General features: G+C 37.3%; 1 protein-coding gene across 11 annotated transcripts in view; it reads right to left on the reverse strand.

Moving 5' to 3' along the window:
* Positions 1 to 259: 259 nt before the first annotated feature.
* ADCYAP1R1 (ADCYAP receptor type I) overlaps positions 260 to 16834 on the reverse strand; it is a 138077-nt gene continuing 121502 nt past the window's right edge. For 4 of the 11 annotated variants that reach the window (XM_062621330.1, XM_062621328.1, XM_062621329.1 and 1 more), the window contains 4 exons: positions 14817 to 14900; positions 9096 to 9225; positions 8855 to 8896; positions 260 to 5686 (listed from right to left, as the gene is read on the reverse strand). In XM_062621330.1, coding sequence (XP_062477314.1) covers positions 5477 to 5686; positions 8855 to 8896; positions 9096 to 9225; positions 14817 to 14900 — 466 coding nt within the window. In that variant the 3' untranslated portion in view covers positions 260 to 5476. The remainder of the gene's footprint in view (positions 5687 to 8854; positions 8897 to 9095; positions 9226 to 14816; positions 14901 to 16834) is intronic. The other 7 variants (XM_062621332.1, XM_062621335.1, XM_062621333.1 and 4 more) reach the window with 5 other exon arrangements.

Below are 16834 nucleotides of genomic sequence, written 5' to 3' on the forward strand. Positions count from 1 at the left end.
TTCCAGATGATTTTCCTGCTGTTCTTAATGGATTTGCATATATCAGCATTTGCTTCTTCGCATTGTTTTTGCTGCCCAAACTGAGAAAAGAGGTGAAACAAATGCAGCTGAATACCACCACTATTTTTAGTCTTATCTTTCAGCTGCATGATCAAAGATAATCTTTGCAGTCTTTGAAATAAAGGCGTTCATATTTGAGGAAGGGAGAAGGGAACTGAAGACAAGATTAGTGTGACAAGGAGCATAAGTGAGTCAGGAGTTACTTTAATCTGGAATTCAGAAAAAGGTTTCTAAATGCCTGAAGAGTGAAGTTTTATAGTAAGTTTCCAGTGGGAAGAGAAGGTGAAAAAAAACAATCCAAGAAAAAAACTTACAGAATCTTAAAAGGGGAGGTGACCAGTTTAGGAGCGGGAGTAATATGCTGTGAAAATAATGGCAATTACAGTTTCCTTCACATGAAGTGTACTTATGGCACTGTGCTGCTCTAGAACACCTGAGGATCACAGACCAACAGCTCTAACTCTGCTAAATATGTTTCGTTCTTGATCATTATGGCTTTGCATATTACTGACTTATTTTGACCATGTGATTTATGAAAAAAATGAACCTTTGAGCTAAACGGAGGTCCTGCATAGCCCTTCATATGCAAGCACAGAAGCTATTATGATATGCAGAAATATCTATCACTGATACGATAATACTATGAAAAAACACGATTTTACAAAATGATATGGAGAAGGCAAATTATGGCAACTAATCCTTTTATCACGGCTGAAGAAAATAAAATTCTCCCAGATCAGGTTTTGAGTAAGTGTAACACTATTTTGTGTGCAGTTCTGGTCTCCAGAATTCAAGAAAGATGCAGCCATACTGGAGAGGGTGAAAAAGAGGGCCATGATGTTCAAAGGGATGGACAACCTGTTCAATGAGAAAAGACTGAAGGAGTTAGGTCTTTTCTTCATGGAGATGTCTCAGGAGGGACCTAATCACGGTATTCCAGTACTGAAAGGGTGGCTACAAAGAGGATGGAGGCTGGTATAGGTACAAGTTGCAGTAGTAGAGGTTTTACCTCTAAGAAAGAAACATTTTATAGTGAGAAAGGTCATTCACTGCAACAGTCTGCCCGGGGACATGGTGAGTCCCCATCACTGGAGATTTTCAAGATGGGATTGGACAGAGTGGTAGATAATCTCTTCTAGGCTCCCTTTCTCATGAAATACTGGCAAGAGAGTTGTTCGAGGTTCCTTCTAACCTGGGCTATTGATTCTATGATTCTATGAACTGCTCTGCATTCCTTTCTGCAAGGTATCTCATACTTGCCATTGACCATGGAGAGAGTCTAGGGAGAATCATATTTGCAATGTAATTTCAAGTTATCTGCACAGTCAATTCCTGCCCACTTCTGGTTGTTATTTAGCCTTGTATTTGCAAGACACAGTTATTTAATTGCAGGAATGGACAGCTGCTGAAAAGGAGCTAGACATCAAACAGAGTGCTTGAATTTAACTTCCAAACTGCACTTTTTTTTTTTGCATTTCACTCTGGACTCATATGCCTTTATCTCTGTCCCTTCTCCCATCTCCCATTTTGACACCTGGTTTTCAAATACACATACATAAATGAGGCAGAGGAACTTGGGTATTTTTCCTCTATGAAATAAGATCTCCAACAACTGAACAGTTAAGTTTCATTACATGGCCTCTAACTTCAAGAGATACTAAATGTAGGCAAAGGCAGAAGGAGGTGGGGTCACCATGTAGCAATGAAACAAGCCCTGTCCATTGAAATACAGGTTATAGTTTTCATAATGAAATGTTAATTGTCCTGTAGTACCAGCACTCCACATCAAAAAGTCAATAATCAAACAGTTGTTAGATACAGTAAATAGTCACAAAAGCTGTAGCACAGAAAGTTTTTGTACATTTAGAAAAGCAAAGTAAGAAAATTATACAAGAAAGACATTATGGACATGGTAAAAAAGATGGCTCAAGGAGCGCTGCACATTTGTTTCTTTTAATTATGTACTGTTTTTAATAACATAGCCTTTAGAGCTTCAAAATATGTTTCACAGTGAAAAAATCAAACAAAGCACTGTTACACTCAATTTATATTTACACACACCTAGAAGCGAACCACCTGTTGGTTTCTTCCAGACTGAAACAAATAGAAATGACAGCCACTGTGAATGGTGGCCATGCATGCTAAGAATCTTCAGGTTACATTCAACAGAGAGATTTCTTAAGAGCTAATTTGTCTGATGGCATCAGAATCTTATTTAGATAACTATATACACCTGAAGTATGACCTTTCTCGTTAATACTGAGAAAGTTTGAGTGACTAAGGAAAGCCACATTTGCAAGTGCATCAGCACTTCAAATCATCACCAAAAAAATCATGAGAGAAGGGTTTCTTTCTTAAGAAATTGTATATTAAATATGCAGAGAGATACTGTTTCTTCCAGTAAATACAGTGCTGGTGAAAGGTAACAAAGAATTTAATTTGTCCACTGAACACGAAACACAGGGTCTGCCACAGCGAAATTTTCCCTCCACTGCCCTCCAACTTTTCTTGCTCCTGAGCACTGGCTTTACAAATCTAAGGAGCAAGTCCAGGTTTTCATGAATATTCAGTCTTTGGCATCTCCTGCTCAGGCTGCCAAAAAATTATAACAATGTGCTGAGGTCAAATCCCAAGCCAAAATGAAGTGGCTTTGTTCTAACAGTAACAACAGTTTCCCCCGATTTTAATTTAGCTGAGGACCTGGTCTCTGGTGTGCGTGACTGGAGGGTGGTTTTGGTGTTGTGAACATTTGCCCACAAGGCACTGGACTGAGATCCACCAACTCATGTTGCAGAGCACTGCAGGACAGCCAGGAAAACAACAGAATAAAGAAATAAGCTCAGAAAAAAACTCAACAACAACAGAAACAAAATTAAAAATCCAAATGCCCTCTTGCTCTTGACTGAAACATGGCAAAAAGTCTCCATCTAGAGACAGGAATTCAACGCCTTTTTCTCAAAAGTTCTCAATTATTAATGCTTGAAAATTGGCTACTAGCCATTTATGCAAAATCTATTTTTTGTTTTCTTAAATAATACACTTAAACTATTGTTAATATAATACTTTGTGAAAGCCCATACTACAGAAAATACAAACCTAATGTCATCAGTTCATCTAACATTAAACAGTCTCATTTAAAAAATGTCTACCTATGCATTTACCTGATAGATCTCACTTTCCCCATCTTCCATGTCTTTTTGGACTGCAAAGTGCATGCTTCCTTGGGAAACTTTCTAAAATAGCTTTTAGCAGCAGCTAATGAAAGAGGATGCTCCAATCTATCTGTTAAAAATACTTTAGTGACTTTTGCAGGGAGTCTGGCAGAAGGGGACAAATCCTGCTCTTGGAGCAGCAAACCAGTGCAAAGACTTGAAAAAATAAAGATATATATCTGGATCATAGAACTCTCACTGAAGAAACTGGAGTGAAATGTAAATTATTTAAACTGTTTTGCTGGTCCTCCCAGCAAGGGTAGATTTCACCTGACATGGGTGTGTCTCATAAGAGCATGATCCCGTACCAATATGACATCAGTCAACATTTCTGCCTGTTTCAAATTATTTTTACATTCATTTACACTACTACAACTGAGAGCAGTTTTTGCCCATAAAACACTATATGTGTTAATTATTATTCTTATTAATATTTATTTCACAACTTTCTGAGACCCATTTTTTCTCCTTTTAAAAACAAGGAAACTAGTATTATTTTTTAAAACCTATGATTAAAATGACATTTTTTTTTACCTAAACAAAAGTCAGTAAAATTAAAAGCTTACAGTGAGCTGACACTAAAATTCTGAGTCTTTCATTTATTTTTTTAGATCATAATCCTGTCAACTAACACCAAAGAACAAGCCTGAATTTTAAATTTCCTGGTTACTATTAGTTTCAGTTCAAAACTTCACATTTAAAGTGTCATTTTCATTTTTGACTTTTTTTTTTATATATATGCATACACATACATGCACATATATATATTTATATATATATCAGTTCATAAATCCAAAATGAAGTGAGCACTAGGACAGTCCTCAAAGCCTTTATGCACTGTATAAAGACTTTCAAGAATTGACATCACTGACATTTAATTGAAGTAGATAAGTACCAGTCGTGGCTTTAGCTAAAAGGCAAAGGTTGAGAGTAATTCCTCTCAAAGAAAAGCAGTAAGACCACTGGTGGTTAAACAAACAGAATATCCAAAAAGAGAGAAAACTGCCAGGTGTGGGAAGTCATACAAAGTCTTTTAACTTTTCCTTCTATGCCATTGTATTGTTCAATTTAATTGCTCACCAAATTCCAGGATGATCATGCCAGATCCTTCTTGTGCCTCTTGTAATGGCAAGGAAAAGTCAACACACAGAAGTCAACCAGGTTGCAAAGGCACCACACTCTGACAGCACTACCCGAAACCGTACCACATTTGGACACAGATGCAGAAGGTTCAAGGTTATCTGGAGGGAAAGGCCACCCTGGAACTGACTTTTGCTCCTAAGGTGGGAGGGAGGCGTCAGTTATTTTTATTATGTAAAGAATCCAAATAATCTATCATCAATCAATTAATGCCAAAAATATAGATATATCTCAACTACATGGCCCTTTTAGAAAATTCACAGCTTAGCTAGAACAAAGAACATTTTCTTACAAGTGTCCCTGGGTAAGGAAGAAGCTGATCCCATCTCTCTTGCCTGAAGTCCCCACACTGATTGATGGTAGCTATGCAGCTCCACATTGGCACAGAACTTTCTTTAAGTCCACAGGAAACATTTGACTAAATCCAGCCATGAACTTAATTTTCTGGAGTTCTTCCTGAATCAGCTGGTTAGATTAACCCAAGCATATTAGCTCCATCCTAAGACTCAAAAGAGAAACACTGCAGAAATTCACATGCCAAAAGACAGGGACACACTAAGATATGTTTGACTAGAACAAAAAAAAAAAAGTCAATTCAAACCAAAATGGAAAGCAATATTAAAAATAACAGTGGTCATGTCCATTCACAGATTAGTATCAGTTTGGCAACCAAGGATCACAACTGCACGCAATCACTGTTACTTTTGACTGACAACGGATTACTTGCAGATGCTCTGAAATATAAATCATGGAGTGGGTAGGCTTGGCTATCTTTTAAACATTTTTCTGTTAATGGCCTTGAGTACACTTGGGTATTTACAGTGATTATTAAAAAGATATATATACACACATTTCCTTTGCTTTTATCACAAAGGAAAGTAAAAGAAGGGAAAGGGAAAAGGGAAAAGGGAAAAGGGAAAAGGGAAAGGAAAGGAAAGGAAAGGAAAGGAAAGGAAAGGAAAGGAAAGGAAAGGAAAGGAAAAAGGCCTACACCACCACCAAAACTATGATTTTTTTTTTTTAAGGGATGGTTTTTGGTTTGCTTGTTGACTGATGTGTTTTCTTTAGCTGCTCATGTCGCTAGGTTCTCTGCATTTATGCTGGACATCCGAATCTGAGAGCTGCTCTTGCTCAGAATGGAGAGTTGTGTCCCCCCGTTCACTCCGCTGCTCGCTAGAGAAGGATGACGATGTTTGAAATCCACAGCAAAATACCGGTTGACTTTCCAGCTCCTCCATTTTCTCTTTATTTCTGATTGCACCTTTAGGGAGAAACTTCAAAAGGTCATTTTTTATGTACTTAGCCGCTCGAGGGACATGCTGACAAACTATCAAGATTAGAAAAAAACGCCAATTTGACAGAATTATCTTTAAGACTATTATTAAACTCCTCACTTCAGCAAAATCTGAAGTGATTTCCCCATGTATGGAAGAGGTCCATGCATGCAGTGGGAACAACAGCCTGGGCTCTGTGTCTCTGACTTCAAAGAATTTAGTATCAGCCCACAGGTGCATGGAAGACCTGTTCAACACCAACTCCAACATAGCTCTTGAGCTATCTTCTTGGAAGAATATCCTGTTTTCATCAACAGCCAGTAGCAAATACATAACAAGGAGCCAAAGAAACCAGCAACCAAAAGGTACTAGACAAGAAATGAAATAACCTTTCCACAGAGGGAGCTTGTCTCTCACCTGCCATTAATGGCTGAATGTCTATTGAAAACTTTGTGCCCTGCTTTCACATCACTTCTAAGCAGTCAATAGCTCTTGGACTAATATACATCTGTGACAGCCTCCTTTTCCTTGAGATTTTTTTCATGGGCATCCACGGTAAGTCACCAATAGTAAAACAATTCATGTCAGAATTTCAATTAGAAAATAAGCAAATAATTATATAGCTTTTCCACTTTTCATTCATCACCAGTTTCCTGGAAATCCTGCTAAAAGTACATGTATGTATATATATATACACATAAGATAGTAAGGATTTAATATAAGAAATATACTAGACCGACATTTGCTCAGTCTATTACTCACTCCTGACAGTAGCCAGTAGCATATTACTCAATGAAACAGTGTAAGAGCAAGTAAATGTGTACAGATATTTTTCTTCATATATTTTTTTTCAGTCTCCAATCAGCTGCTGAGTTCTTGTCTTTAACAATCATCACTAGATTTTCCTAGACTAATATAGTTATCAAAATGAATCAGCATATGCCAAAATGCTAAACAAGTGGTTCAATTGTATATACACAAACTACAGGGAGGAAAAATCCAACTGGAAAACTTATATTCTCCTTCTACTACCTCTCAATTCCTATTTTCAGCAAAATACAGATAGTTAAGAGAGTAATATCTAGAGATTAATATTAAGCAATGTTAATATACCAAAGGTGAACCCTTTCTTACCTAAATAATTTTGCAGGATCACAAGACATTCTCTAATGTCTTGAGAGATAAAATTGTTTCAATTAATTTGGTTGTACTAGTCTGGCTAAAAACCATCAACCCATTCCCTCCAAATGGTTACAGGAAATCTGACACACTCCACATGTTACCTTGGAAAGTGCTTATCTGCAGATTAGTTTTAGACAAGACTTTCTGGTTATTTTTTTAGCACTCATGGAAGGTAATAGATGAAACAACAGCTGTCGGTGAGAGAGTTGTCTATCCAGTAATGTCAGCTGGTGAAGTATGAATGACACTAATGCCATTAATTCCAGAAAGTCATGATCCTGAACTCACCTTCCGAGCTTCTTGGGACCAAACTATGAATAATGCTTTAACAGACCTGTGGGTCCTTTAACAGGATAAGCCCATGAGCAAAGGTGACCTATAAATTTGTTTGATAAACTTGGAGATTGTTATGGCTATCTGCAAAGGAATCACTTGGATCAAGGGGTTAGAGACCTTTTGTACAAGAGAGCAGCTATGGCATGCTATATGTAAACGAGCATAAAAAACGTACTGCACTACAACTGGTAGAAAGAAATAGTTTCAGGCTCCTTGAAAACTAAAGGTGCTTTTAAGACAAGTCTTCTGTTGGACTGCACAGTAGATGTGTATTAGTGGAACAGAGAATGGATGAACTGTAGATATTCATCTTAGGGAAGCCTTGATGAGGGACTCTTTTTCCATTTATACAGAAAACAGTTACCTCAGGTATTCAGTCTGATAAACAAAGGCAGGGGGATGTCAATTTGCAGATCAGAGTGGGTGAAGTGGAACACTGATGCTAGCAGCAGCAGTTGCCATGCGCTGAGAGGAGTGTGAGGCTTGCAAGGTACCCAGGCAACGTCTGAGGGCATTTCTGGGCACCTGACACAATTGAGCTGTATGTATGGAGGGGCCAGCTGGTAAAAGTCAGGTCTCATGAGAAGAGTGGGCAACAGTTCTGTGGTGCCAGCTGTCTCCACGGCCAGGTTAAACTGTGGGAAGCCACACCTAACTGTCTCATGGGGATGGCTAGTAACCAGAAATGCAAACAGGGTATGGTATTTGTTGGGTGCAACATCAGCAACAGGGCATGGCATCTGCTTGGTACATCATCAGCAACAGGACATGGCATCTCTGCCCCTCCTTCTCACTCTCACTCTCCTTCTCTCTCCCCCTCTCCCTCTTTCTCTCTTCCTCCCCTTCAGGCTCTGGGAAAACAATGGAACAAGACCTCCTATAAACTATCTTAAACCAAGTTAAGCAGGTGATTGGGAAAAGCCAGCAACGATTTCTCAAAGGCATGCCAGACTAGCACGATCATCTTCTATAAGAAAATGTTTTCTGATGACATGGAAAGAGCAGTTGACAGTGTTTACTTGGACTTCAATAAAGCATTTGACACTGTTTCCCACGGTCTCCTCCTAGGCAAGGTGGCAAGACATAGATTAGGTAGGCAGCCTGCAAAATGGGCAGGAAATTGGCTAACAGGCCACAATCAGAAGGTGACAACTGTTTTTACTCAGGCTGGGAGACTTCAACCAGTGGGGTACTCGGAGATGGATGCTGAAGTCCATGCTCGTCAACATCTTTATAAATTACCTGAATGATGGGGTTGAAAGCACCCTCACCAAAGATGGCTGATAACACCAATCTGGGTGGTGAGGTGGACATTTCACAGGGAAAGCCAATTTACAGCAAGAACTGCATGAATTTTAACAAAGAGCGAAGTCCTGCACCTGGGATGACATACCTAAAGAAACCAGTACAATTCCTATCTCTGTTAGCAAACATTAATCTGAGACATCATTTCTGGCAAGGCCAATACTTTGGTTTAATAAAGACACTGCACATCTTCTTTCTTTTTCTGAGACCCTGTGAGATTCAGCCTAAGGTATTAGGGAATATGGCATACAATGAATTACAGTGAAGGTTTAGAAGAGTGGTTATTCCCACAAGGAAATGGGATGGGGATGGTGAGTGGGGGAGGTAAAATATTAAAAGTCTTACCTCCCCATTCAAGAAACAATAGAGAACAGCAACAACAAAACCCTAGGTAAATGGGAGAGAAAAAAAAAAAAGTAATTCAAAACTTTCAGTAAATGCTAGAAAATAGATGGATTTAGAACAAACAAACAAACAAAACCAAAATCCTAGTATACAAAACATATACAACCAGTCTGAGAACTGTGCATGCAAAATAGAAATAGAAATTTCTTTTTAACAGAAGCAGAATTCACTGTATAATCACCTGGAAAGATCCCAGTCCCAATTCAAACACTAGTCTCTCCCGCTTACTGACATTTTCAGGAGAAAAAGCAAACACCGTGTAGTGAATTCCAAACAAGGGGATAAGCAGTAGTGTAGAGCGAGCCAGTCTCCTGTTATAATAGAGTGAAAGAACTTTAATGCAGCCTTGTAATAAACAACTTGTGCTTTAATTAAAGAAGAAAACACAGAAAATATTTTGTTGCCTGTCTGTTGGGATATACATACACTGGATAATTATACAAACAAATATACAATATTCCCATTTGTTCCCAAACAGTGATTTCACACACACTGTAGTTTGCTCCCACTTCTTCACACTGCTACAATAATAGCACTAGTAATGCTTAATACTTTGTACTGTTATTTTAATTTGCATTATTACAATCAATATTTTTTCCTACCATGCCAAACATGAGGAGATTAATCTTGCTAAGGGATTCAGACTGCTACCACAACACAATAATAAACCTCTCACCCAACTGCTTAATTCCAATGGAGTGTTTGAAATCACTTTTTTTGTGTGTATGTGTGAATTTATTTCTACTTAGAAAAACAATCCAAACCAGCAATACAAATAAAGCTAAAATGCCCTGTATGTTCTTATACTCATGACTATTCTCCAAGGCCTTGATTTTGATCTCATTTATACTCCTGGAAACTTAAGTGTAATTCCACTGTGTAACTATTTTCCATGGCATCAGAATAAATAGATTTTAGACGGAAATTAAACAAAGCATAAACAAAAGGGCTGGAAATGAGCGTGTGTCCCTGTAAGCACTTAACTGAGTATGGATGTAATTCCCCAAAAGCAGGGATCCAGCCAAGACTTATGTACGTCTTGGTCAGTGTCATTTGCTGATTGAGCAGCAAAAAAGACCCAAGGGAATGCAAATGTTGATCTGAAAATAAGGCAAGTGTTTTATTATAAACAAAGTAAAGTAACCTCCAGGACATTTTCAAAGGGGAAAAAGTAAGACTGATTTCCTTCAAGCAAGTTAAGGAGGTAGATGGAATGTAAAGGAAGGTAAAAAGCCATATTTTTGGAAGAGAATACTTTTAAAAATTCAAATGTAAACTCTGCTTATATCTACATGGTATGTTGCAGACACACTGAATCTGATAACACATGTTCAACAAAATCCCCCAAATGATGTGTTTGTCTTACTGAAAGTGAGGACTTAATTAATACATCTCCAAGAACTCAGTGAACATATGTTGTTATATTCAATACTAAACTGGAAATGAGATATCAGTCCATTGCTGGTGTCCCACAGTCACGTTTTGTGCACTAATGGTGATAAATACATCCCAACCCTTGTCCTGGGATTGTACTAAACACACATGATGAACACCAAATGCACACCAAATCTCAAGTGTGCTGGAAGACCCCATAACCCAGAGAACACAATTCTTGTGAATTGTCAAATTGGGCATTGACCAGAAGTTCTTTAACAAGAGGGAACAGCCCTGGAACTCACTGAGGAAGAGCATACACAGTCTCCAACTCTGGTGATCTCTGGAAAAAGTAAGATATATAGAAGTGATTCAATGTAATGGACTAAAAAACCCTTCAAGGTCTATTCTAGTCCTTTTTCTCTATGGACATATAATCAGATTAATGAAAAGGGACACAAATATTGTGGAAAAGATTATGGAATAATACTGTATCTGTAAACAAAAAAGGATGTAAAGAACATAAGCATCTTAAACTAGCCATGGAATAAAAAATCAAATTAAGGTAGTAACCTGGAAAATGAAGCATCACCTCTCAAAGTCTCTTACCCTTTATACTCAGAATTAATGACAACAAAAGGATAAATATTACTTTGATTTAAAAATCACAACAGAATTGTCTATTAGTATGTTGTATCTCACCATAGTCACAGGAGATTAATTTTGGGAAAGATGCAGAGGAAATTTTTTTTTCTACTGTCAGTTTTCTGGAATTAATTATATCTGATTAATCATACAGTTAGTTTGTAGGATCTTGAAATACAATGCCATCATCAACTTATTTAAGATGCTGTTTTCAATATTGCCATAAAAGTCAGGAAGGACATAAATCTAAGAAATGACACATTCTGAAGTTTATAGATTAAGATCTAAGATGAGGAAGAGAATATTTTAATGATAAGAAAAACATGAGAGATACTAATGACTGTGTGGATCATAATTGATTATGTTTTTTCAAGAGCATTAGGAAGAATTAGAAAGTCTTAAAGCAGCATCTGTGAGATAAGTATGCTTGTGTCCAATAGTGAAATTAAGAAGCTAAGGTATACAGCAAAATTCTCAGGCACGTAGCAGCCAAAGATTTCCATCTTCTTTTCTTCATATACTCTTTCAGACCAGCAAGAAACTTGGTTCATGGATCCAAAAGTTTTAAGGACAGTAATCAGTCAGGCTTAAACTGGCTGTTTAGGAGAGATATGTTCCCCAAAACTTCTAGCCAAAGCCTTTTTTACATTTCAACAAGTGGAGGAATGTCTTAGGTAACTTTAAAAAAATGCACATTGTCGTGTTTTTGTTTTATTTAAGCTGACATTCTATTTTTCATCTGCCATTTTCCCTAAAAACAGTCTAAGCATCAGGTTTTCTCCAATAGCATAGCTATGAATGTGGCCTTTCCATAAAGTATTAATACAAGAAACACAAATACTTGTGTCCCCTGTTTTTCCTCACTCCTCTATTGAATTATGTAAAAACCCATCTTTATTGTAAAAGGAATAGAAAGAAGAAAGGTTGTCTAACTTTGACCAGCATCTGAAAGAACCATACCTTATTCTTTCACTGCACATCCATGCTTATTAAGAAGATTGCTAAGGTGTCTACAGATATCACATAGGACATAACCGGGCATGAAGTGGAGATGGAGATACACATCACATTGCATTGCTGAGTAGAATTTCCAGTGATTTCAACTGAATATTCCAGTGTGTCCCTATTCCACATTTTAAAACATGTTTCTAGAAGACTAATGCCATGACCTAAACAAACACAGGAACTGTGCATCAGATGAAAAAAAAAAAAAAGTATTTTGAGCAACTGTGCAATAGGGAACAAGGACCAATGACTTCTAAATGGTCTAAATAGGTTCTTCCAGCTACTCTGAATATGATGTAACAAAGATATATCTCTAGCTTGAGAGCCTGCAGATACAACTGTAAGAACCACTGAGCTGGATACATGATGATGCCATTTGGAAAGAATGAAGGAGACCATCAGAAAACATGGGTACTCAACATCAGGGAACCTGAAACTCCAAAAGCAATTGTGTAAGGAAATTTGTGGTTGGCATTCTTTTTTCTGTCTCTTAGAAAGAGATGAAAATGTTGGTTAGAGCTTACTCTCCCATCAGATCCAGGTATCTCCACTGCACTGAAGATGTGTCTTGTGCCATTTCTGCTGGACTTCACCTGCTTCTGCTGGACTAATGCAAAGTCATGTGGCTCAAAGAAAACCATTGTAACTTACATGAGATTTAATAGATGTGGTATGAAGCTAAGGATAAAATACAGCATAATTTTTACTCTGACAGTGTTTGCTGCTTTCATCTTAGAGGTTCTTACCACCCAACCTTTTTTAGACAAAATACCACAAACTGTCAAGAGAATCAAATGATCTTCAAACCACAGCCTTTGAAGAAAGACTGTGTAGTTGCTCTTTTGCTACTTAGGTCTGCATCTTTAAACTAAGAGAATTGTTTAGTTTAAGTGCTGAGTCTTAAGTGAAATTAATTTGGTCAAATATAAACTTTTAGCAGTGGAGACATCAAGATTTGTGCTCATGTAGAACAACATTCATCTCACCAAGGTTCAGACATACTGAAATTAAGATAATGTCTCTAAAGCTGGTGAAGAGAAAAACGCACTTTTAAGACATAGTTCGTGATTGCTCTAGATGCCCCTTTAAGAAGTGTGTCCTGTTGTAAAGCCTATGGTTATGTATTGAATGCATCTATTGATGTATATATTGACTAGCTTAAAGTTATGAGATATTTGCAATGATGACGTCTATTTTTATTTAAATCACTTCCACACCTACATTCCCTTTGTTGTCTATGAAGAGTAGCAGGCACTTAGGCATAAAGATGAATCATCTGTCCCTAAGAAAAGCCTTATCACATCCTAAGTCTCTCCATTGACTACAGAGGGAATCTAGACTGAGTTTGGCATATAAATTGCTGCACTGTAGGCTTGTAAAGTTTAGATTAGAGGAATTCCATCTTTGGCTGTAACTCAGTGATAAATATGTGCAAAAAATAATCATGACAATATTTAAAATAGAAAGATAAAAGGGCAAACCATGAAGATACAGGATGTCATTAATACTGAAATGCTTAATATAGCTCATGTTTAATAAACCAAAGTATCTATTTCATCACAAAGATGCTAAACATAATTAACGTGACTTTCAGGAACCTCAGTAATCTTCCTGACAGATATATGCATTTTCCAAAAGCTTAATTAGGTCTTTAGGATTGTTTTCAAAGATCTGAAGTAATACGTAAACACAGCAAGCAATTACAGCTTTTTAATTTTCCCATGCATAAATCACATTTTCAGACTAAGGACTTCAAAAGCAGTGGAAGGTTGCTGGCAGGATTAAGTATATTGATTAGAAATGTTCAGATAATTTTCTGGGCTCCTGTTTAGACTGAACTCTTCTTGCCATTGACTAGGTAAAAGATTTCACCTTAGATTTGCCAGTCTGACATCCTTCTGAAACTCTGCACTTAATGTGAAATTCGTTTCTCTACAAAACACCAACATGAAGTCCATGCTGCACCAGGTTGTAGATTAAGTAATGTACCTCATATTTCAAACTATCTCTTCTGGAGGTCCTAATTTTACCTAACTTTCTTAGACTTCAGCTTTTCTCAATGTAGAACATGGATCTGCTCACTGTTCTATTCTCTGTTTCTTCCATCTGCTTTTGCAGTGTCAGTCTATTGACTGAATCTTTTGAGTATCCTCATTGGACTATTACTTAAATACCTTGGGGAGATGTAAAATCACAAAGAAAATTTATTTTCATGTTTAAAATGTGTTGTTCTTTGTTCGTTTATTGTTTGTTTTTCTTTTACAAGTAACAGAGACTGAGGTGCACTACGAGAAAGTGATTAATTCACAAGTGTCTAGACTAAATGGCTTTTATTCTCTTTTCTAGACACCTCGCTCTCCATAAGCAAATCTCTGACTATGATTTTTGGCTAGACACATAATATTTTGATACTAGTTTAACCTCAGCCTTTCCTCACCCGTGGGGTCTATACTAACATAACTTCACTAAGTTTGATTTTTACTCCAGATGACAGTCTGATTCACTCAATTCTTGCACTGCTGCTGTTGTTCTACCAAATTTTCAGGTGAAACATTTATTCTCGGTATGACCAGGGCTCACCTCTTTGCTGTGTCATAAACAGCAACTATTAATTTTCTATACAGACACTACCCAAAACCATAAGCAGCATCAGCAATAATCAAAAAATTAAAAAAACCCAAACCAAAACAAACAAAACCACCTTAAATCCTTGATTGTGATGCACCAGCAAAAGCACAGAACAAGAGAATATTCTACATGCAACAAGAACTAAATGAATGACTGCTTTCTGTTTGTTACCCCTCTGCTAATATCCATTCATTTACTTGCAGCATGCGTAATACAAACACAGTAATGTCACAGGATTGCGTACACTTACAGGGTAATGGTTGATAGTTCTGACATCTTGCAAGAGTGCTGGTTAGCCCTCTTAGGCTTACAGTAGCATTTCTGAACGCAGCTGCTAAATATGACAAGATTAGCATTTTTTTCAGCATATTGTGAACAGGCCAAGGTAGGTCACTTTTAACACATTTTATGAGACACATCACAAAGATGGAAAGCGGACATGACAGAATGAAATTACAGCACAAACCAGCTGCTTGACTGAAGCAAAAATAAACAAAAAAAGATTAAGATGCACTGACTGTCTCTGGCAATTGCGATGTGTTGATTCACAGACAAACCAAAGATTGAACAGCTTGGAGGCAGGCCAGCAGCTTTACGCATCTAAAATACACACAACTTCTGCAGTCTGCTAGTATACAAAGGGTAACAGAACAGTATATTAAATGAAAGTTGACTGTACACTTTCGGAGAACAATCAGCAACATAAACTTGTAGGATGGAGATTTATCTAAGATGAAGTTGGATCAGATGTTCCTTATTTTCACATGTAAGTACACAATGCAGTGTGGATCCCTTTCTATTAGTGAAGAGTGTTAGTAAGGACACCAAAGCACTCTTTTTGCCCAGCTTCCGTGACGCATGGGATGGGGCAGTCAGCATGGAAACCGCTTGTCTGGCTCTCTCAATTCAGAGGCACTGCTTATTTTTTGACACACACACTAGGACAGGTATGGTCATAAAAGAAGTAGGCACATATATTATGGACCAGGACCATGATCTCTACATGTTGCATTCTTGGAAGAGCTGCAATGGAGAAAGAGATGCTTAAATTTACAACTAGCCAGAGAGAGGCTATTTTAAATCAGCTGTCAAGAAGGGTAATCTGAAACAACACAACAAAGCATTTTGAGGGAACTTGTAAGAGATTTTGTATCTGTTATGATGGGCTGAAAAACATGAGAATTGAAAATAGTAATTTCTTGTTAACAGGAGATTTTTGTTTTGTTTTCTACATATGGTTATCTTGGTGAGATTCACTTCAGGGAAGGCTCGACATTTACAGTACAGATGTCTATGCAAAGTGGACATCCTTGATCCTTTGAGAATCATCAGAGAGAATAAGTAGTTGAGAGAGAAATGCACACTTATTTGTCAGGGTATAGCTGTTCTATTTTAAATGTTCACTTTAGGATGGGATGAACAATGCAAACACCAATGACTACCCTGACTAAATCTCCATTGACTATAAAGGACAATATGGTGATTTTTTGAAGCTATTGCCTACAAGGCAAGCATCTAAGTTTATTCAAATAAATCAAACTCTGTTTCTGTTGCTCTGATAATGTGAATGGTTTAAGATTTGTTTTTGCCTAACTATAGATGGAAGATGCAGCTCATAAACTGAACAACAAAATAGAATAAATTAAAAATAAATTTAATTTCTCACTACTGCTAAATCCTTTAAACCAATCCCATTTACTAGAGTTTTGGGTTTGTTTGGGTTTTTTCCTTTTGGGTAACCAAAACCTGACAACAGCATCGTTCTTAAGGATTACAGTGTAAGAGCTGGAATGAACACAGTATTGTGGCATGTACATACACATCCAGCAAATAGACGTAATAATCATGTTTCAACTTGCAAAATCAGTCTCATTTCTTGGGTGATGCAGAGGATATATATATGAAAATGACTGTTCCTTCTACAGTATCACTTCTGTGAGGTAAATTTTGCACTGCCTGTTTTTCACAGAGCTGAGTTGTGCATTGGTTGTCAGCTAAGACTGATCAAAAACAAGAAGAGAAGTTTTAGAGATACTTCTTTTTTACTGCGACTGAGACTTTCAGAAACAACTATGGATTTTTAGTGTCTCACTCATTTTTGATGACCTGATCTGAAATACATTTTATCATGCCAATTTTTACAAGAGGGCTGCTCAGCATGTGTTGAAAAACAGTGCTTGTACAGGCATTTTAAGGTACATAACCTGAAAATGAAATATCTAAAAATCAATATTCACACTGTAAACTCTTAGTTGCGGGGTGCTGAGG

Source organism: Pezoporus occidentalis, unplaced genomic scaffold (assembly GCF_034315485.1).
Source record: "Pezoporus occidentalis ecotype Australia unplaced genomic scaffold, CSIRO_AGI_Poc_V1 ctg23, whole genome shotgun sequence".
Taxonomy (NCBI): domain Eukaryota; kingdom Metazoa; phylum Chordata; class Aves; order Psittaciformes; family Psittacidae; genus Pezoporus; species Pezoporus occidentalis.